We start from the raw sequence: 22,436 nt of genomic DNA, 5'->3' as shown, positions 1-22,436 counted from the left end.
TAGTAAAACGCAGACAATATAGATATATAGTAAATGCAGACAATATGAAACATATAGTAAAATGCAGACACTATAGATATAATAGAGAACATATTTGTTTAAGATTAAATTCATTTTGTAAAATGCAGACACTATAGATATATAGTACAACTTTTGATAAATGCAGACAATATGAAACATATAGTAAAACGCAGACAATATAGATATATAGTAAAATGCAGACACTATAGATATATAGTACAGTATAGTAGGAGACAGCCAAAAAGCATTAGCCATTAATATATTACTTTCTTGTCCACATTTCTTTTATGTTACAAATTATGCAAAGCTAGTATTAAATATTTTATTTCAAATTAATTTAATTAAAATCTAACATAGAATAAAAAAAACCCTTTCTTATATCACTATTTATATATTTATTGTTGATATTATGATACTAATAAAACATTTAAATAAAAACATTTCTAATCTCTAATTAAAATGTTATTTTTGTATCAAATAATAATTCTTATAAATCTCTTATTTTATAAAGTTAATCTGAAAAAAAAGTGGTGACAAGCTGTTAAGAGTCTAATTCACACCTTCTATTTCTATATCGTCTGCGTTTTGTGAAAACACTCTATATCTATATTGTCTGCGTTTTACTATATATTCTATATTGTCTGCATAAGCGTCTGCGTTTTAGACCGGCCCAATACAAATGACTTATATTTCATTGTCTATATGCCCACTATGATATAACACGAAGCAATTCTAAATAGCATTCTCGAATGTATAATGTATTAATTTATGTTTGAAGTTTATTTGCCTGGTTTTATTTTAGAAATATTTCGTTAACAGTTTTTTTCTATTTACATATCATTTCTTGGAATAAATCGATAAGGACACTGATTTACAAGTTTGATCAGAGTTTTTAGGCATAAATTTCATTCTGTATTTAAGTGCTTGAAAGTAGAAAATCTGAATTATATCAGTTTGGGACACAAAATATATTGCTCTACAAATCTCGAACTTGTATGGAACGAATTTTCTCTGTTATATATTTTGTGTTTTGTTTTGTTTTTTTCTAAAAGAAGCCTTAATGTCTCTCCGGTTGCATGTCCGTCGCATTCAGTGCTGCAGCACTTTGATTATAAATCAAATCATACTCCATCTAGCCAGGGTCTTTCAAATATCGGAAAGACCCTGATCTAGCGTAGTTTTTATTTTTGAGAGTCGAACAATGCATATCAGTTACTTATTGAACTTGAAGTAACAAAGTTCTGACAATATGTTACATGTCCAGAATGATGGTACAAAATAAAGAAGTAATTACATATTGTTGAGAACAATACTGATTTTATTGGACAAGTACACAGTTGCAAAATCTATTTCTGACTCGGCTGGCGCCTCGTCGATTTTCGGTATGACAACTGCATGTGTTCTCGTCCAACAGAATTCAGAACTGTACTAATTTCATATTACATGTATATTATTTAAGTCTATCAATTATACAATTTGACTACTGCTTATAAAGATGTACTACGAATAAACAAATGAGTTTTGGGATATACATGCACGGATATATTCAATGTCTAGACTGAATTTAACATGGCAAACATCTTATTATTAAAATTAATTAATTCACCCAATGAATGGCACTGTATTGAAGGATGATCTGTCATTTTTCTTTTTGTACGGAGAACAATGTGTCTGTGTCGTGTGTGTTCCAGTTATAATATGTGTAGACTGGTGCATATTCCACGGTGTCCTTGCTGCCTTTCCCTACTTTAATTTTCACTCGTCCTGTTGCACTCTCAGTCATTGTAGCAGTTGCTGAAAGTGATTTATGTAATCACAATTATTGCTATTTTCTAAATGATTCACAACATTTGTCTAAAACTTTTACAGTCAATGAAATCCAGCAATAGGTTTAAGGACCTCCATTGGGGCACATAAGCTTAAAGCATAAATTTGGTTACTGTGACACCTAAAATAGAAATATTAGCATACAACAATGGAAACTCTTTTCTTTTCTTAAAGATCGTGTGACTCAATCTTTTTATGGTTTTATAACTAAATATGATGCTCAAATGAAGATTAATCAATATCGTAAGTTACTAAAAACATTATTATACTACAGAATTTATCATTTCGTGTAAAGAAAGAGAGGTCATTAGAAATTTATTTTCGATATTTTTAGTCTTAGCCAACTTTTTCAATAAGAGATTTAATTATTACATTTCCTTATAGAGCGTATTAATAAACATTTGCAGTACATATTTTACATATTCTTGGATGTTTTAGAAGAATAATTATAAACATGTACATATACTAAATTTCATTTAAGTTGTGTACACATATTAAATTTCATTTAAGTTTTGTTACGCTCTTAATTACAACATACAGGTTTCCATTATTCGACCATTTTTAGCCATTTGTATACCAGTATTTATTCTGGGGAAAAAACTGAGTGACGAGTTGTCTAAATATTTTGCACGTAAGCTATTGGCTCAAACCCATATTAAATATAGAAATCTGGTGAATATATTTTAGTCATGTCAGTGTAAACCTTCTGAAAATAAACATTTCATGATATTCAAATGATTCAGCTGACATTGAGTTCCATATTAAAAATTCATGACTGTCATTCCTACGGTCATATGTTACGAGGATGTGGCAATACTATTATTAACATTTCATTTACAAAGTGGTACACTTCTAAAATGATATATTGACTCTTTGTAAAAGTGGGGCTACCACATTCCAAAAATATCTTTCTTAAATGCATTATTCTTGTAGAACAATATGAGCCGCGTCATGACGAATCCAACATAGTACGTTTGCGATCAGCATGGATCCAGACCAGCATGCGGAAGCGCAGGCTGGTCTGGATCCATGCTGGTCGCAAACCCATTATGTTGGTTTTGTCATGACGCTGTTCATATGCACTTACGTATATTTGTTGGCATTGATAAGTCTGTGTATAAGCCTCGAAGGCTGTTGCCTGGTTGGGGGAGCGAGACAGACATTGGTTCTTGTGTCGAAAGAGACAGACCATGCTGTTCTGCAACTGAGGTTAGTGGTATACTTCCTATAATAATCTCTACGGGAACCTCGAGATCAAAGCCTGGGCCTGAAGGATCTGCTATAATCTGTACCAATGATATTTTCATTATTTCTTGTGTATAAAGCCATATATCTACTGCACAACTGGGACATTAGAGCCGCGCCATGACAAAACCAACATGCGTTTGTTATCAGCATGGATCCAGACCAGCCTGCGCATCCGCGCAGTCTGGTCAGGTTCCATGCTGTTCACTATCAGTGTCTTTACTAAGCGAACAGCATGGATCCTGATCAGATTGCGCGGATGCGCAGGCTGGTCTGGATCCATGCTGGTCACAAACGCACTATGTTGGTTTTGTCATGGCGCGGCTCATTTTATCCTGTTTACGTAAAATATTTATGTGTGCTACATAACAGAGACATTCTACGTTACAACTATTTCAAGAATCAGTCATTAGATTATGGAAACAATATAAGTACAATGTTGATAAATTTTATAGATATAGCTTAAATATAGCCTTTAACTATTAAACATGATCAATTATTTATACAATGTGAACAATTAATTAATAATTATAAGTATTACAATAGAATATTGTGTTTGTTTTGTCATAAAAGAAGATATATTTGTTCAAATTTATAAGATAACTACACTCAGTGCAAAAATACATTAAACTCATTTGGTTTGATAATATTTGAGAAATTAATATTTCTAAATACAAATGCCCGGATGACCTCGGACAGGATTACCTCTACGAAGTAGTTGATGTCAATGATTTTACAACCATGGAGATAGGAATTCGATACAGGTGGAATGTGCAGCCTTTCATTGTTAAAGATTTCCGTCTCTCCACCTTTAAGTTTCCCATGTTTCAGTTCTCCTATGGTTTGTTTAAAAGCCATGGACTTCGTAGTTGCATGGTATGTAACCACCTGAAACAAAATCAGATTTGAGACGATTTGAAAAAAAAAAATCTTAAAGTAACTATATACATGTGTAAAAGGAAAACACATACCCCCTTTGGACGGGGCCAATGTGACCAAAAGGCTATAATCTGAACAATCTTGGTAGAGGTTTACAAGACAATGGCTTGTGCAAACTATCTATGCACTAGGTCTTTTGGTTCCAGAGAAGTAGATTTGTTTAAATTCCTTTACAGTATTCCTTTCGGTTGCCAAGGCAACAAGATTTCTGCATGGAATCAAAATTCTTTTGACAATTTCGGAATCCCTTTGCACAAGAAACAATCCTGGCAAGTAAAGTTGAAATCGGACTTTTTAAGAAGATTTTTTTAAGTTCACTATATAATCTATGTAACACACACACAGACGCACGTACACGCACACCAACACACACGTACACACGCACGCACGAATCGAATACATACATTCACATAAAGGTGAATCGGAATATGCCAACAAACCGCAGATTTTGGCATAAAAATAGATAATTCCATAACGTTAAAACGGAAGCACAGTGAAAATTATCAATATGGGAATTTATATTGTGCTTATGTTAATATGTAATACTACACTTTATTTAAGAAGAAATGAGAAAGAAATAAAAGATAAACAGAAAATGACCTAGATAAATAATTGAAAAGAGAAAACGGAGCCCCCTAAAATCGCCATAAATGACAAAATTTGTTCTGAAAATATCGGTAAACATGTATATATATTATATGTTATTTTGGTTTTGAAGTGATATATGTGGATATATTTAAGAAATAACATCGGCCTGAGAGGTGTATATCGGCTATTTAACACCGGTTTGGAGTTTTGATGCGTAGGAATTGACCACGAAGGCCGTAGGCCTGAGTGGTTAATTTTGTTGCATCAAAACGACAATACCGGTGTTAAATAGCCGATATACACCTCTCAGGCCGATGTTATTTCGATTCTAACACGAAGAATAAGGAAAATAACTAATGTTACTTTTCAAGCGGAAATAACTTCCGGTGCCGATTTTCGTATAACGCTGTTCGATTTTCGCACCCTACTGTTGCGAAGATATAGAAATTATTAAACAAAAGAAATAATAAGAAAAAACGTTATTTTATCAAGTTTTCAACAATAAAAACTTACGTCGTATTGTGTTTACATCAGTGCCCCATTTATCATTCTTGTCTGTATGAAATAACGTCAACTTGTTTATGAATGAGTTGTTTACTTAGGATGACGTCATTACGCTGCTTACGGATTGGCGCCGTTTTGTCAAAATATTTATTAACTGATATGGATCTAATATGTGGCGTTAGTGTATGTGAGATATTATTTCGGTATTGTATGGAAAAAAAACATTATAGGAACTGAAAATATAAATAAAAATGTTTTTTATTGTTGCTTTAAAATGCTTTGTAAACTATACAATCGAGGGTGAAAACGTAACAGCGCAAATACAAGTAGTCCCTAACCGGTGTTTATTGGCAGTTTAACACCAGTTTCTTTCCTTCTTTGTCTATAGTGACAAAATCACGTGAGTGTTAGAATACCTGTTAAGATTTTATATCACCCGAGCCGTTAGGCGAGGGTGATATTTTATCTTGGCAGGTAATATATCCACATATATCACTCCAAAACCAAAATAATAATTTTATTACCCTTCCCCTGCCGAGTTTAGACGATTTTTTAAAAAATCATTGCTGTTTCAAATGAAACGTCGAAATAAGATTCCCTTTAGGATACCTCTTCGTCACAACATGACGTCACATAAATACATGACGTATTTTTCCCGTACCTTACGAAAGTAAACAAGAGAAAAGGAGTAGTCTATTGAACGCACTTTTTTGTAATTAATATCAAGCTTTAACAAGGTCATATTTGTTTTCCATACTGATGGTAATATGTATCATTACTCTACTTTGGTAAATATTGATCATTTGATAGTTAAAAAGTGCTTTTAAATCGGAATTTACACCGCGTAAAATCGAACCGTACGCGCATCACCTCAGCGCATGTTGTTTACAACGTTGGGTACCAAACGGGGAAATTTAGTGTGTATATTACCCGTCTGGCTCGGTTATATCAATTTCTTTCGGGTGATCAATATCCAATCAAAAAGGCGGAAAAAATCTGGAAGGGTAATAAATATATATATATAGACGTACCATTTGTAAGCATACTTTTGTACAAGTCATTTTTCTGTTACTTTGGTTGTTGATCTCTCCCCGAACTATTATCATTTCTCCCGGGACATATCCTTTCCTGTCAATCGCGATCATGCCGGAAATCGGGTCAGATTCACAGCAAAGACAACATAATCTCTTCTCTCCAGTGTTTGTCGCTCCTTCCTAATAGTAATTTAAACCATAACCTATTAAATTTGTGAAAAATATTTGTACACCTTAGCATGAAGCTTGGTGAAACGATACAAATGTGAAACTGTACGAATTTGCAACTGTACGAATATGCAACTGTATGAATGAAAGTGTACGAATGTGAAAGTGTACGAATGTGAAACTGTAAAAACGAATTTGTAACTGCACGAATGTGAAACTGTAAGAATGTACAACTGTATAAGAATGGTCGCATACCCATTATGTTGGTTTTGTCGTGACGCGGCTTATATCTACAAACAATGAAAATGCTTGTACAATAAGAATAGATACATGTAGCGACTATGAATTGAATTTGATATCTAGAGTATCGACTTTTGTTCTTCTAACAGAAATCTTAAGAACACAGCATTTTCATTGGATGACAGTACAGTTTCACATTCGTACAGTTTCACTCCTGTCGCTATTGTTGTCGTCGAAGTTTCTATTTTCTGTAGAACAGCTTGGATAAACAATACACAGAACCAAATGTTCACAATATTGTTAGAAGTGAAACACATCTATTATAGAAATACACAAAGGTTTATCAGAAACAAATTAGCTGCGTCATGACAAAACCAACATAATGGGTTTGCGACCAGCAAGGATCCAGACCAGTCTGCGCATCCGCGCAGTCTGATCAGGATCCATGCTGTTCGCTTAAAAACCCTATAACAAGTAGAGAAACTGATAGCGAACAGCATGGATCCTGATCAGACTGCGCAGATGCGCAGGCTGGTCTGGATCCATGCTGGTCACAAACCCATTATGTTGGTTTTGTCGTGACGCAGCTCAAATGAAAGGAACAGTATTATACAGCACAAATGAGTATTCGGATATACAATTTTTTCCTCATGGAATCAGAGTGGTAGTGAAGTTACTTACCGTAACATTGGGAATTGTATTTAAATCAAGTGGCACGACAATTGTTATAAGCTTTTTACAGTATTTATCCTTTGCCCATCGGATGTCGATGTGTGCCTTTAAGGAATATCTCACTTGACCAACGAATGCCTCGAATGACGCCGGTATATTTGAAGGAAGCTGGACTTTAAATGGGTATTCATACTTCCCTGGTTTGAATTTTACACTGCTCTTACCTGATTGTTCTGCAAGTTAAAAACAACACATTTTATATACATGTAAAGGTATTGATTAATGTATAGGGATTATCCTGTCTTTGATGAGAAAGGTGAGAATTTACCTGTTTCCTTTATAATATACACGTACACTGTAGTATGTAGCAACGTATATGTAGCAACGCTATGTGTCGCAACGCCGCTATATGTCGCAACTAACGCTAAATGTCGCAACGCTGACGCTATATGTCGCAATCAACGCTATATGTCGCAATCGCCTACCGCTAAATGTCGCAACGTTGCCGCTATATGTCGCACAAAAATCGATCGCCGCTAAATGTCGCAACCCCTTGACGCTAAATGTCGCACTTGGTAGGAAAGTAACAGATGGAACTGAAACAAAAAGTAAGAGTTAAAACATTTAAAGTTAATACCATTTACACATGAAAACATATCCTAGTAAGCAAACAAAATTTTTATTTCGCGGTCTATAGCAAAAACCTTGTATGGCCATAAAAACGGTTTTTGTATTTTCTGATCGCAAGATCAGTAAATACATAGCTAAGATCCACGGTCTAACACAAATTTTCCTAACAGACCTAACAACGCAAAGTAGTTCTCACTCAGAACTGCTTAAAAACCACATTTAAAATAAAGAATAATTTTTAATGTATGCATTTAACGAATTACAGTGCATTAAAAGTTTAGAGTTGTCAATAGAAATATGAGGTTACAATCACAAATTTCGCGGATGAATATCTTTTTTACCCAATGAAAAATGTTCGGCTATTTCCGTAAAGTTTAATCAATGAAAATGCTATTTTTAGCTATGTCGATTACCGAATACTCCAGAGCGTAGTACACAAATAAATCTGACTGTCGAGTAGTGGAATATATACATGTCGTACTGTTTTGGCGAGAAGATTTTCGCTAAATTATTTTCATCAGTGTTAAACAACAGGTTTATAGTGAAGAAATACCTCGAAATTAGTAAGGATTACAAACACGGAATGGAAATTCTCAATTTAGAATTACAATCTATTTGTTATTATTCAAGCTACATATGTATTACTTCACCGTGGTGCAGAGGTAGCGCACTCGTTTAAGGTGTAAGAGGCCCAAGGTTCAAATCCTAGTCGAGGCAACTTTTTTTTTTGAAGTGTCTTTTTTAAGGAAGTAGCCACGATATGCAAGGATAAAGTATGGCTGTCATAAAAAATGAAAATGATTTTTGGATGCAACTCTAGTCATGCAAAATTCCATATGTATCAATCTCAAACTGTTATAGACGCAGTCGCTGCGTAAGATTAATTATAGTATATAAAAATAAACTTATATAGGAAAATACATACAGATAGTCAGTATGATTTAGATTGCAAAGATCAGAAAATACCACAGAGGTTGCAGCCCTTTGATTGATTAAAGGGAATTTGGTTCTCAACCACGGACCAGGTTTGAGATCAAACTTTCTCTTAGAGGATGTCTTTCTCACAAAATGCATCAACAAAAACATTTGGATATACATTTGTTATATTATTTGACATAACTGAGCAAACCGCTTGTTAATGCTAAGGGGGAACTATATCTTAATATATATTTTATATTATACCTGTTTATAATCTGACAAGATAGGCTTTACTACATGTAAGTATTAAATAATACCCAATTGATCTGTTGATCGATATTCGTAACTATGCGGTGTATTGATTTAGGTTTATGACAGAATTGTTGTACTTTCATAACTTTTTATATTTATCTCAATATTTCTTTGGGAACATTAATGAATCAATATACTATGGAATTGCCAAGTGTTGACTGCCTACTGCTTACTGTCAATTGCTTACTGTCAACTGCTTACGGCTTACTACTTATTATTCACTGTTTATAGCATTAAAATAAAAATGGACGACCTATTACAACTATATTGGTCAAAAAATTATTCAGTTGCCGAAATAGTTGCCGTTCTGGAGGTCAAACACAATATAGTGCAGTGGTTTACAGGCCACTTCCAACAGCCTTGCTGTTGGGTAAACCCTTAAGCGATGTGGTTGAGGTGTCCGCCTACGGACCAAGAGGACTGTTGTTCAAAACTCGGTTGGACCCTTGGTATTTTTCTGCCTCCTAATTTACTTTAATGGTGTCAGAAGTGTTTGACGGACTCATGCGGTAAGCAGGGAGTGTCATTCAGGAGAGCTGGCTAGCTCTGAAAAGTAAAGAGGAGAGGAGTGTAGTGGTTGTAGGTATATAGGCCACTTCCATCAGCCTTGCTGTTAGATTAACCCTTTAACGACGTGGTTGAGGTGTCCGTCTACGGACCAAGAGGTCTGTGGTTCAAAACCCGGTTGGACCCTTGGTATTTTCCTGCCTCCTAATTTACTTTAATAGTTTACAGGTATTCTTAGAACAACATTTAAAGGAATTCACTGATAAATTAATAAACGCATGGACTATAACATGGAATTCCATAAACGACAGCAACTATTGACTGCTTACTGTCTACTTCTGACTAACTACTGCCTACTGTTAACTGCCTACTGCTTACTGTCAACTGCTTACTGTCATTTGCCTACTGTCAACTGCTTACGGCTTACTGCTTATTGTTCACTGCTTATAGCATTAAATGTACCAAAACCTAAATAATTATGCGTGTCTGTGCAATAAATCGTTGATAACTCGGTTTGGAATCCTTTGGCTGATATATTGCAAATAAATACGCACAACACACGGTAGGCAGTAAGCAATAGTGTAAGCAGCGCGCAGTAAGCAGTCAACAGTTGGCTGTCGTTTATGGAATTCCATAATATACTGTATTATAATCAAAAATTTCCAATCGATCTTCGTAATGCACAATCACAATACATGAAAAGTTGGACGTAGCTTTGTTTTATCCAAAAATCTTTAAAAGGTCCTTTTGAATATAAATACATGTATATATTTAACTCATTTGAATATGCTAGATATGCTGACATACCAAAGACCCTTTAAGGCACACAGCGGTGTAGGAGCACATTTGTCTCGGAGCACATTTGTCTTACATGAGACCGATGCGGTAGCATTTGTCCCACATGAGACAAATGCGACCTCAAATGTCTACCCAAAAAAACTAATTTGTGCGACAAATGTGCTCCGATCAAGTTTTTTAAGGGACAAGAAAGCTCATTTGTCTCATGTGTTTTTAAGGGACAAGAAAGCACATTTGTCTCATGTCATTTTTTATTAATTATTTGTCACATATTTCCCCACGGCAGAAATACTTTTTTTAGAATCGATGTTCGCCGTTTTACCTCATTTCAAGTGTAATCATCAATAGGTTTGCTTATGCTTTCTTTATGAAAACCTAAAGTGAACTATTAATTATAATAAAATTATCTCTAATTCAAGAAATTGATTGGCTTAACCTGAAAGCGTACACTGAAACATATTAAATCCCGTTCACGATGATACAATGGTGACAGCGCGGTGGCACGATGTTACGTTGATAACAACGCGATGGTGCGATGGTGAAAACACAATGGTACGATTGTGAAACAACGATTGTACGATGGTGAAACAACGAAGGCTCGATGATGAAAACGTGATGGTACTATGGTGAAAGACGATGTTACGATGGTGAAAATATGATGATACGATATGATAAAACTGCGATGGCATGATGATAAAAACGCGATATTATTTTCTCTATCGTGTCATCGCATCATCGTGATTTCATCATCGTGCCATCGTGTTTTAATCATCGTACCATCTCAATTTCAACTTTGTACCATTGTGTATAGCTGTTCAGGGAGACAAAAATGTTACTAATGTCCAAACGGAACACCGTAATCGGTTGATATTGAATGATACAATATCGTAACTGGTTTCGCATCTCGTCGAAATCTCGCGTCTCGCTTCGCATCTCGTTCATCGACGCGAGACAAGAAATTGACTGGGTCATATACCGCTAAGTCGTATAACCTTTATAGTCTACATAAAATCACTTAAAGGCCCATTATTTTATTACTCGAAATAAAGAGAAACAAATCATACAGTCAACATACGTGTTTATTTTTTATACGTTTTACTTTCATTTATGTAGTACTACAAACAAGCTGTTATGACAACGACAAAGTTTGAATGGGATATTATTGGCCGCTCTAAATATAAATTCCGCCGACCGAAAGAGGAGTAAACGTGTAACATGTAACCAAAAACACACAAATTAAAAAACCAATGCAACTAGAAACCAAATGACCCTCTAACTGACCCTTTTAAATGGAGACGAACTACTTTAACTTAACCTTGCTAGCTAACATAAGTTTTTGACCCCATAGGAACTCGGTAGTGAGAGAATCATAATTCTAACACTCACGTGATTTTGTCACTTTAGACAAAGAAGGAAAAAAACTGGTGTTAAACCGCCAATAAACACCGGTTAGGGACTACTTGTATTTGCGCTGTTACGTTTTCACCCTCGATTGTATAGTTTACAAAGCATTTTAAAGCAACAATAAAAAACATTTTTATTTATATTTTCAGTTCCTATAATGTTTTTTTTCCATACAATACCGAAATAATATCTCACATACACTAACGCCACATATTAGATCCATATCAGTTAATAAATATTTTGACAAAACGGCGCCAATCCGTAAGCAGCGTAATGACGTCATCCTAAGTAAACAACTCATTCATAAACAAGTTGACGTTATTTCATACAGACAAGAATGATAAATGGGGCACTGATGTAAACACAATACGACGTAAGTTTTTATTGTTGAAAACTTGATAAAATAACGTTTTTTTCTTATTATTTCTTTTGTTTAATAATTTCTATATCTTCGCAACAGTAGGGTGCGAAAATCGAACAGCGTTATACGAAAATCGGCACCGGAAGTTATTTCCGCTTGAAAAATAACATTAGTTATTTTCCTTATTCATCGTGTTAGAATCGAAATAACATCGGCCTGAGAGGTGTATATCGGCTATTTAACACCGGTATTGTCGTTTTGATGCAACAAAATTAACCACTCAGGCCTACGGCCTTCGTGGTCAATTCCTACGCATCAAAACTCCAAACCGGTGTTAAATAGCCGATATACACCTCTCAGGCCGATGTTATTTCTTAAATATACAACTGCCGTAACGTCGGTCCAACGAACACCGCGTCACCATTCACACCCAGGACCGGTTGACCCAGGAAGTAGACGAAAACGGTGACCCGGGGCCCGTAAAGGGAAAGCAAGGCAGTGTAATCACAGCGAGGCAAGGCAAAGCAAAGCGAGCAAGAGCAAAGCTATATAGGAATCACCAAGTACTAGGGCGAAACCTATTACTGTCCAGTCAACACAACGACTGGTGAACCTATGATATCTCTCCGCAGTACCTATTTAAAATATCGTAAAGTTCGAGACCCGACGGCATACCCCACCCCCAAGCGGTTACCCCAGCCCAGAGATAGGAGACACAGCCGGGTCCCACTTCACAAAAGCTAATTTAATACAAGACTGAATAAGCCACGTCGGCTCGTCTTCCGGTCGACAGAATTTTACCGCCACAATAAATTTCTTAATTTATTCCCCCCAAAATTCTTAAGACCTTTTACAAATTTTTTAAAATTGTAATCCAAATAAAATTCTAACCCCACTTCATTTAAATGAATTCCATCTTGGCGAAAAAAGGCAGTTTTCGAATCAATATCAGGCTTAACCAAGTCGAAATTGCCCAAACTACTAACAAGCTGGCGGCCTATTCTATTTATCCTTGACCTTTTATTTTCTAAAATCTTATAGGCACTTGGGTCGGATCCCCAGACCCGTCGAGGTAAAATGTCAACCCATATGATAATTGTGGTTGGGAAAGCCTCTCTTAAGTATAATAATTCGCTTCTCATTACGTCCTTCATTTGTAAATTTGAAAGATTAATCAAATCGTTTCCCCCCCCCCCAATGTATTATGATAATTGAAGGAGGAGAAGAAAGGAGAACCTTCGCTTCAATCTCGTGACGCAAGGAAGTCCACTTCAGACCCCTAACCGCTAACCATTCAATAGTTCTGCCTGGAATGCGAAGATTCGGTTTCCTGTATTCTTGTGCTCGAATACCTGCCCAGTAAGGAATAGAATCTCCCAGGACCCAAATATCTAAATAAAGAAATAATTTACCGTAGTTAATATATAATTGCGGCAGACTTGTAAGTATGATTAAAACGATTGGACTATTTCGGATCTCGAATATACCGGTTATAACACTGGGAAGACCACCTGCCCAATCTCATGATTGACTCTGATGAAAGGCCTTGACTAGCTAAGTCAGTAGCTCTACCTATCCTAAAACTGTGAGTTTTATAAAGCACGTTTGGTGAAAAGTTCGCTGCTTGAATGCACTTATTCAAAACAGCCGAAAATTGACCCCGTGTTACTGGTACACCATCGCGGTGTATGAACCTTATAACTAAAAAATGTTGCAAAGCATTAACAGGGCAGACGGAAATTTCGTCCATCGGTATCTTTAATTTAAGTTCTCTTCCGGCTTGATTGGTCTTAAAATAATGAAGTCGAATGATGATATATCTATTGTCTATTATTGACAAATCTGACAATAAAATAACTCTATGAATTTGCGTCTTAGAAGGAGTTACAAGTTCACTGACCCGAAATAACCCAAAATATGCCAATGTAAACAGTGCTTGAAATAATTTAACCTCAGTCATTGTAACAAATGCGAGGTAAAAGTGAGCAAATGACTTTCAAAGTCGATTTAGTTATAGGTGCACGATTATATCACGTGAAATCCTACATCTACGACAACCTTCTAACAATTTAGATACGACAAAAACGTCATATATATTATAAAATCCTTGCAGTTTGTGAAAATAGTTCAAACCCGCAACATAAGTAGAGATTGTAACTGCTGATTTTCCCTTTTCAAAAGAGTAAGCAATAAATATAACCACATGTTGGCTTGGTATTGGCCAAAGGGGAGGTAATTGATAAGCAGACCGAAATTTCATAAAAACATTCAGCGCTGTGTTATACGTGGAATTAGTATTCGGTGCTAAGCTGGATTGTAATAATGCTCGAGCTCTAGATTGCAAATGTTCCAGAGGAATTCTGTTACTGGTTGAGAATGCAGGTCTGCTTCCGGTGCTAATTTTCTGAACCGGGTTAGCTGAAAACGAGACAGTGCATCACAAATTTCATTATTACGGCCAAAAATATGGGTAGCTTTAATCAAAATATTTAATTTTAAACAATGTAAAGTTAAGAAACGAATTAAGCACATCACTGTTTCTGATTTTGATGACAGTTTGTTTAAGATACTGACTACTGCTAAGTTGTCGCAACAAAATTTTATTTTTTTGTTTACTAATTCCCTACCCCAAATGAACACTGCGACTGCTATAGGAAATAACTCTAAAAATGTTATGTCCTTTGTAAGACCGTTTTTGTGCCAAAAATCGGGCCATTTTCCTTGGCACCAATGCCCTTGATAAAACACACCAAAACCTAAGCCTTCACCGCCTGCGCTATCCGAAAATAATTGTACATCCTCATTTGAAACCCAAAAAGCATCATGAAAAACCGAAATGCCATTAAAATTTTGTAAGAATACAAGCCACATTTCTAAATCCCTACGTATTTCTTTTTTAATTCTAATATGATAGTGAGGCTTCGATAAACCACAAATTGAGTTTATAAGGCGTCGAGAAAAAGGCCGTCCTATAAATATAGCCCTGCAACAAAAATTTAAGGAACCGATTAAAGACTGTACTTTTTTTAAAGTTGATTTTTGATGAGACAATATGTCTTTAATTTTTATAACTACTTCCTGGATTTTTTCCAACGGAATTTTCACAGTCATTTTGTTTGAATCTAATTCTAACCCAAGGAATACAAGTACTTCTACTGGGCCTTGTGTCTTTTCTTCTGCTAAGGGGACACCTTATTCCGATATTGTATTCTTGAAAATGTCTAAACCATAAGAACAACTTTCTAAAGTTTTATCACCCCCTAAAAAATCGTCTAAATAATGAATAAGTATTGTTGACTGTAATTTTAATTTTGCGCAAAATTCGAGAAATCTAGAAAACCGTTCGAACGTTATACAACTGATAGACGCCCCAAAAGGTAGTGCCTTGTCAAAATAAAACTGGTTGTTAAAACATAAAACCTAATAATTCGAAATCTGATGGATTGATTGGTATCAAACGGTAAGCGCTTTTAATGTCGCATTTAAAAAGCTTACAATGGCGTCCTAAGGATTGAACCATGCTTACTGCTTCGTCAAAGCTTGTATATTGAACTGTGCATAAAGCCGGGTCAATAAAATCATTTACCGATTCACCTGGTGGAAATGACAAGTGGTGAATCATTCTGAATTCGCCCGGGGTTTTCTTCGGCACTAAACCTATAGGGGACACAATTAAATTAGGCAGAGGACGTTTTGAAAATGGGCCGGCAACACGACCGGCGTTAACTTCTTTCTCAATTTGACGTGAAATTAGTTCTGGATTAAGAGTCGTCGATCTTAAATTTTTAGCATCCCTTGGTGAACGAGGCCCAGTATACTGAATAGAGAAACCATTTAAAAATCCTTCAAGTAGAAATTCTGCTTCCACCTTATCATAAAATTGTAAATAGTGTTTTAATCGAGTAATTTTGATAGGTGATTTCGCTATAGAATGAAGGCCGCCCTGACCATTATTTAAATTTTGTTTGCCTTTACTTCCTAAATTGTCCCCTAGAACGGGCTCGTCCCCTAACAAAGGGCTGTCCCCCTTTTGTCCGAAATGATGAATCAGCCGAAGTGGAGGGCTGATCTACCGATTTAGACTGTAAACCTTTATAACAGTTAATAGCCGAATGTGGCGCTGAGCATGTCGCACAAGTATGCGAAAATTTACAGTTAGGCCACGTGCAACTTCCGGCATTGAAATCGTTACACGTGTACCTATATGGATTTATAGTATTACGAAGGCTTGGTTTGACCTGAACACAACGCCACCACAAGTCATTATTTATTTTGCACCATGGAGAAGGCGTTATTGCCTGTCGGAGACGAAACTGTTCGTCATAGGCTTGCCAAGCTAAGCCACCCTGTCGAACAGCACAATCTCTAATATTGAAACATGTAGTGCAATATTTCGTAAACTTTATCAGCGTGGGTGGACAGGTAGATAGATGCGTAAATAATAAAAGCAATGGTCCATTTCTCAATGCTACTTATTTGGTCTTTACACTCCCTTTGTGCAGATTCGAGGTGGCCATCGCTACTTAAACGAAATACCGACCCCTTGCAAAACTCGGACAATTCAACAGACCCCTTTAATAGTAAAGCTAAATTGATATATTCACCCTTACAGATTTTCTGCTTAAGGGTCGCGGGCACATGAGCTGATAAATCGTCATCAGCCAGTCTAATTCCAGCCATAACAGGCAAGTCATTTATAACAATAGAAGTTGGATTATTACTGTGATTATCTAAATGTGAAGAAATAGTACTATTAGGTAAAGTCACGCCGCCACACCCAACAAATTGAGAATTACTGTTCGAATTTTCAGGCAAAATATTAGAAGCTTGATTGATATGTTCAAAATCAATAATCGGCGACTTACCAGCGTCTGATTGATTCACCCGTGGATCCACACAATCCTCAAGAACGTCAGCACCCCTCTTGTTACCACGGCTATTGCTGGTAAGGCCCTGGTTCGACGACTGACGTGTCCGAACTCCTGGCCGACTTGTGGATTCTGTTCTTTTGCGACCTCGTGGCATTTTGCTGAGTTTCACATAAACGTTTAAGCATATAGCGAATACGGCTGTTGAAAGCAAGTGAGAGGAATGCATTTTTTTTTTTAATGTGTTTATTTAAGGTCGCCGCCGGAAAGCCCATATGGGCGACCGTACACTCAAGTCGGGCCATCCTAGAGCGTCCCGTCGAGATTTTTTCGTCGATTTTTTTTCCAGCTTTTATTGGTGGAGGAAGACCCCAGGTGCCCCTCCGGGCATTATTTCAGGCACGAGCGGGCACCCGGGGAGAACCACCGACCTTCCGTAAGCCAGCTGGATGGCTTCCTCACATGAAAGATTTCGACCCAAGTGAGGATCGAACCTACAGCGGTGAGGGACCAGTGATCTCAAGTCAGCGACCTTAACCACTCGGCCACGGAGGCCCCTCAGGAATGCACGAGGTTCCCGAGCCTTATATAGCCGTGAGAAAGTGGCGGGAATTTTAGCGATCAGTCAAGTAGAACAATATCGTACTACCTAATGTGTTAAACACGTTTAACAAATACCCCTGCTAGCAGTCGATTTCAATAAAAAATAACCCAAATTATTTAAATGCTGAAAATAATTTTATTTATGACTGAGAAATGCTTTTATTTGTTTTCCTCAAAAGCTTTCTTATTTTTGTTATACTTTAATAGCTCCAAAAAGCTACTCATTGGCTTATTACCTGAAGCATTTTTCATCTGCTGCTTTTTTTTGCAGTTTGTACAGTTGAAGTGGTTTAGAATTTTGTATTGAAGTCAAAATACTACTTTGTTACATTTTGCTACTTTTATGACGCATTATTTCACATCTATCGCGAATTCTTTGGGTAACAAGCATCTAAATTCCTCAGAAATCATTATTTGAATATCAATAAATTCATACTTGCCCTCTCTAAAGAAGTGAAAATTTATTCATTTATGAAATCTCGTGGTACGGGATACTTCGACATTGCCAGATCTCGTGTTACAATATCGTGCCTCGCTTCGTGTCTCATCGGAAAGTCGCGTCTCACCCGATTCTGAGTGGCCCGATATTCCATTATTATGGCATTACCTTGATTATTTTAGGAACTCATGCATGTTGTAAGTGCTTTTTCAATGGCGGATCTGAAAGCCGCAATTCTTGGAAAATGGCGATATTTTTATACATATATTTCTGATGAAAACAAAATACGTGTGTAATGGTCTTCTTATTTTCTCCCATAGATCATTTAAGGGCCTCCGTGGCCGAGTGATTCCAAAAACTCACTAGCCCCTAACCGCTGTAGGTTCGACACATACACGGGGCGTCGAACTATTCATGCGAGGATCCCGGTCAGGGTCCAAATGCGGATTACATATCCGCGTGCGCATGTAATAGCTATTGCGTGCGCATGTAATAGTATCGCGTGGCCACATAAAAGCTATCGTGTGCGCACGTAATAAAAAAGGAAATTCTATGTCCCCTTTATGCCACCGTAGATACTACCTTGTTTTTGCTAAGAATATTTCTAGTGCCATAAATCATTTATAAAACTTTAAATATTGAAAATAAACGTATCAAAATTAATAACGATAAGAATAGACTTGCTGCATAAGTGTTTAGGTTCTGGATGCTGTACTTGTGGAAATTTTCATTGTGACATGCAGAACAGGGATATTCTTTAATTTAATATATGAGCCCTATGCAGTGGCAGGAAGTTTTTGACTGACCGGAAGTGACCTAAAAACGGTATTATAAATACAGAAAACATAGAACAATGGCTGGTAGCCGGTATACAGATGGACATTATGATTACCTTTTAAGAATTTTATGGAAGAATGTGAGACAAATGTGCTTCGAGTGTCCTTTCTATTGTGTGTCGAACACATCTGTCTCATTTCCAATTTGTCGCAAATATGAATGTTTACGAACACATTGGTCACACTTCGTGAGACAAATGTGCTCCGAGACAAATGTGCTCCTACACAGCGGTATCCATCAATTTAACCAAGAAAATTATAAAATAAGATTCTTTTACTTTAATGTGTTAGAACCGTTCTACGGTAGTCTACAATGGAATCCCTGTTTAAGGGATAAATTATTATCGAAAGTTGTTGAAATATTCGCAAAATAAATGATAAAGTTATGGAGCGGACAAGAATTTGACCTTCAAGTGTGACCTTGACCTTGACGCGGTAGGGACCTTGATGCTGCATGGGACACAATATCTAATGCCGGTGAACATTTGTGTGAAGTTTGATCAAATTAGCATAATAAATGAAAAAGTTATGGAGCGGACACGAATTTAACCTTTGACCTTCAAGTGTCCCGCTACCAACTATTTTGATGTTTAATTGTTGTCCGTTCCACTGTAAGACACATCACGCAGTAACGATATGAATTCACGCGGCTTATATTTAATTTCATTTTGTTACCGATATAACCTCTGTTAATGCGATATATGTATTTGTGAAAGGTAGTTTTGTTACAAATATAAATGGAAACCAATCGGTCAATGTGCCTGATCTGATTTGACTTTTCCACCAAGTGCGACATTTAGCGTCAAGGGGTTGCGACATTTAGCGGCAATCGATTTTTGTGCGACATATAGCGGCAACGTTGCGACATTTAGCGGTAGGCGATTGCGACATATAGCGTTGATTGCGACATATAGCGTCAGCGTTGCGACATTTAGCGTTAGTTGCGACATATAGCGGCGTTGCGACATATAGCGTTGCTACATATGTACACCTATCAACATCTTCATGCCTCAAGATTCATGCTAACTTTCACGAAAATTTGAAAATGTATTTAATATTTTGAAGTGAACAAGGAAAATTAATTTCAAATTAAAACTGCACTTAAAATCTTCATAAATGATCTAAAAGAGATCAAAATATGCAAGAACAGCCCTCACTGCGTTCGTCACGCATATAAGAATTATGGAAATAAATACTGTAAAATCAGTCTTTAATCGCACATAACATGTTAGTTATTACTTGAATCGTGAACCTTTTTTACTCTGCTTAAAATCTTAATACATTTTTTTCTCAAATTTGACTTTCTAGAAATCTCATCACTCATCTGGGAGGCAAACAGCTTTAACGAAATCATACTGATAAGAGGGATCAAAAGCTGATATATGATATTCCCATTAAATGTTTGAGTGTCGCGCATACGAGGAGATGTTTTAACATAGAAAATAAACATTTTGAAGCATTTGAATGGTAATATATTCACATCATTATATAGACCAAAAATAATATGTCATGTGATGTAAATGATTATATTAAATATGCATGTATGGCCTTATATTTTATAGGCCCTCGTAAGTTCACACAAGTTATCCTATTAAGGTAGTCTGGCATAGAAATATGGAAAAAAGATTTAAAAAAAATATAAAACTTATCAAACGTTTTATTTTGTTTGTCTCCTGTTTTTTACCTGCTAATAATATACATTATATTCCTACTGAACAATTCAACTCGAGTATAAGGATTCAAATAACTTGCCAACCATTGATGCAGGCGGGGTTTATTCTAAGAAAATAAACGTGGACAATCGGTCTCCTTTTAACATTAACAATGTCACCACTACTTCAGACTTTTACAGATAAATCTATAAAAAGAAACTTAAAAAATATCCATGAAAATGCACTCACGTTTTCCAAACAGACACTCTTTAAAATGGAAATATTTTTCATGTCCGTCGTAAAATTGGGCATTTTCTCCCGCTCCCTCTGTCCATTGACATTTTGCTTGGCCCTTGGAAATGAAGTTGATAGCTGAAATAAGAATGTAGAATTTACATAACCGTAGAACATTAACGTTAATACCGCGGGTTGTGTGTTTATAAATTGATTATGTCGATGGTTTGAGAACGAGTTTCAGCAGAAAGTTTTCGTTTAATTAATTTATTACAAGTTTAGCTAGTTTTTTCTGCCCGTAGTAGAATCCATATGAAAACTACACGAAGAATTGCCCTTTTTCTGATATTTGTCTTTTTTTATATTGAAAAAGATTTTCTTTAAATAAATTGCATAAACCCTGGCTGATACCAACTTTGTGAAATATCTAAATAAAATTTTCTGTCCAGTTCCTTTCTGCTCTGATCCGAAAGTCTCGCCGATTTTCCACAAATTCTTCCACAAATTCAGCCGCTTAATCCTTGTAAATTGTTCAAAACTGCCCATCGATTGAATCGTTTGGAATAAACGTGTTGTAGAAAGTGTTAAAATGATTTGAGTGTTAAAGTTTATGCCCCTCATTTGAAGAAATACAGTCAGTATAAAAGACATTCACGAAAAATCCGATTTAAAACGGTGCGGTTTTAAGCATTTTCTTTCGTCCACCATGGAAATATTGATATATTTTCAATATGACGATCTACAGTCTGTTAGCCAAAACAAACATCACCGTAGATAATTTTCCACTTGAATTCTAGTGATATTAGCAATATTAGCTAATTAGATTAATGGTAAAGGCTTGATTAAACAAGCAATTATCATAGTATTGCAAGCAATCCATAAGTCCCCTACCGGTAAGAGCCCAAGCAACATTCTGAAGAGCCATTGGCCATTCACTTATGTTTCTATTTTAAGTAAATTTGTTGAAAAAGTTCTTTAAAAGTGAACACCGGTAAACCGGTAGGGGACTAATAAAATACCTTAATCAGGTTAAAGCAGCGTGCCTCATATTTTATATAAGTTTTAAAAAATGTATCAAAAATTAAGTTTTTTTCAAGTGAAGGAAGAAAGTAATTTACACATTGCAAACAAAACGTAAATTACCAAATGAATGACAAAATATGTAGATTAACCCTTTATTGCGTAAGTCACACGCTAGAAATTACAAAAATATCAATAACTTGAATTGCAAATATCTTTACTTTTCTTATTTGGAGGTATACAGCTTTAAATCGTCTCAGTAATTAGAAATTACCGTGTATTAAAAATGTTTTACATGCATGGTCAGCTTTAAAGGGTGACTAAACTTATTATCGTAGTTAAGACTCACCTGTAATAGTTTTTTTCTCTGTAAGAACAAGTTCAAACTTCCCTGTAATAAGTTGACCAGGGTAAAAAACACCAGTAGGATTGTCTAATACAATTTGAGACAAATCTTGCAGAGCCATGTTTGTTTTGTTTTTTTGTTTCTATAGCCGTTAATGCCTATAAAATAAGATATTTACACTGTCAAGTCTGCATTTGTCATACGATTTAATGTACCATAGTTTAATACGTATAACTGTATCATTACATAATAAGCATTATACGAATAATG

General features: G+C 35.9%; 1 protein-coding gene across 1 annotated transcript; it reads right to left on the bottom strand.

Annotated features, from left to right (window-relative positions):
• Positions 1-281: 281 nt before the first annotated feature.
• Positions 282-22,320, bottom strand: LOC132718312 (arrestin domain-containing protein 3-like). Its single transcript, XM_060702015.1, has 7 exons — positions 22,170-22,320; positions 20,816-20,938; positions 7,248-7,471; positions 6,156-6,338; positions 3,799-3,981; positions 2,936-3,134; positions 282-1,815 (listed from the first exon to the last, which is right to left on the bottom strand). The coding sequence occupies exons 1-7, from the start codon at positions 22,285-22,287 to the stop codon at positions 1,661-1,663; spliced, it is 1,185 nt and encodes a 394-aa protein (XP_060557998.1). The 5' UTR covers positions 22,288-22,320; the 3' UTR covers positions 282-1,660.
• Between the last annotated feature and the right edge of the window lie 116 nt (positions 22,321-22,436).

This window comes from Ruditapes philippinarum, unplaced genomic scaffold (assembly GCF_026571515.1).
Source record: "Ruditapes philippinarum isolate M1 unplaced genomic scaffold, ASM2657151v2 ctg9169_1_1_1_1, whole genome shotgun sequence".
Lineage (NCBI taxonomy): Eukaryota > Metazoa > Mollusca > Bivalvia > Venerida > Veneridae > Ruditapes > Ruditapes philippinarum.
Note: the sequence above shows the minus strand (reverse complement) of the source record. Positions and strands in the feature narration are given on the sequence as shown.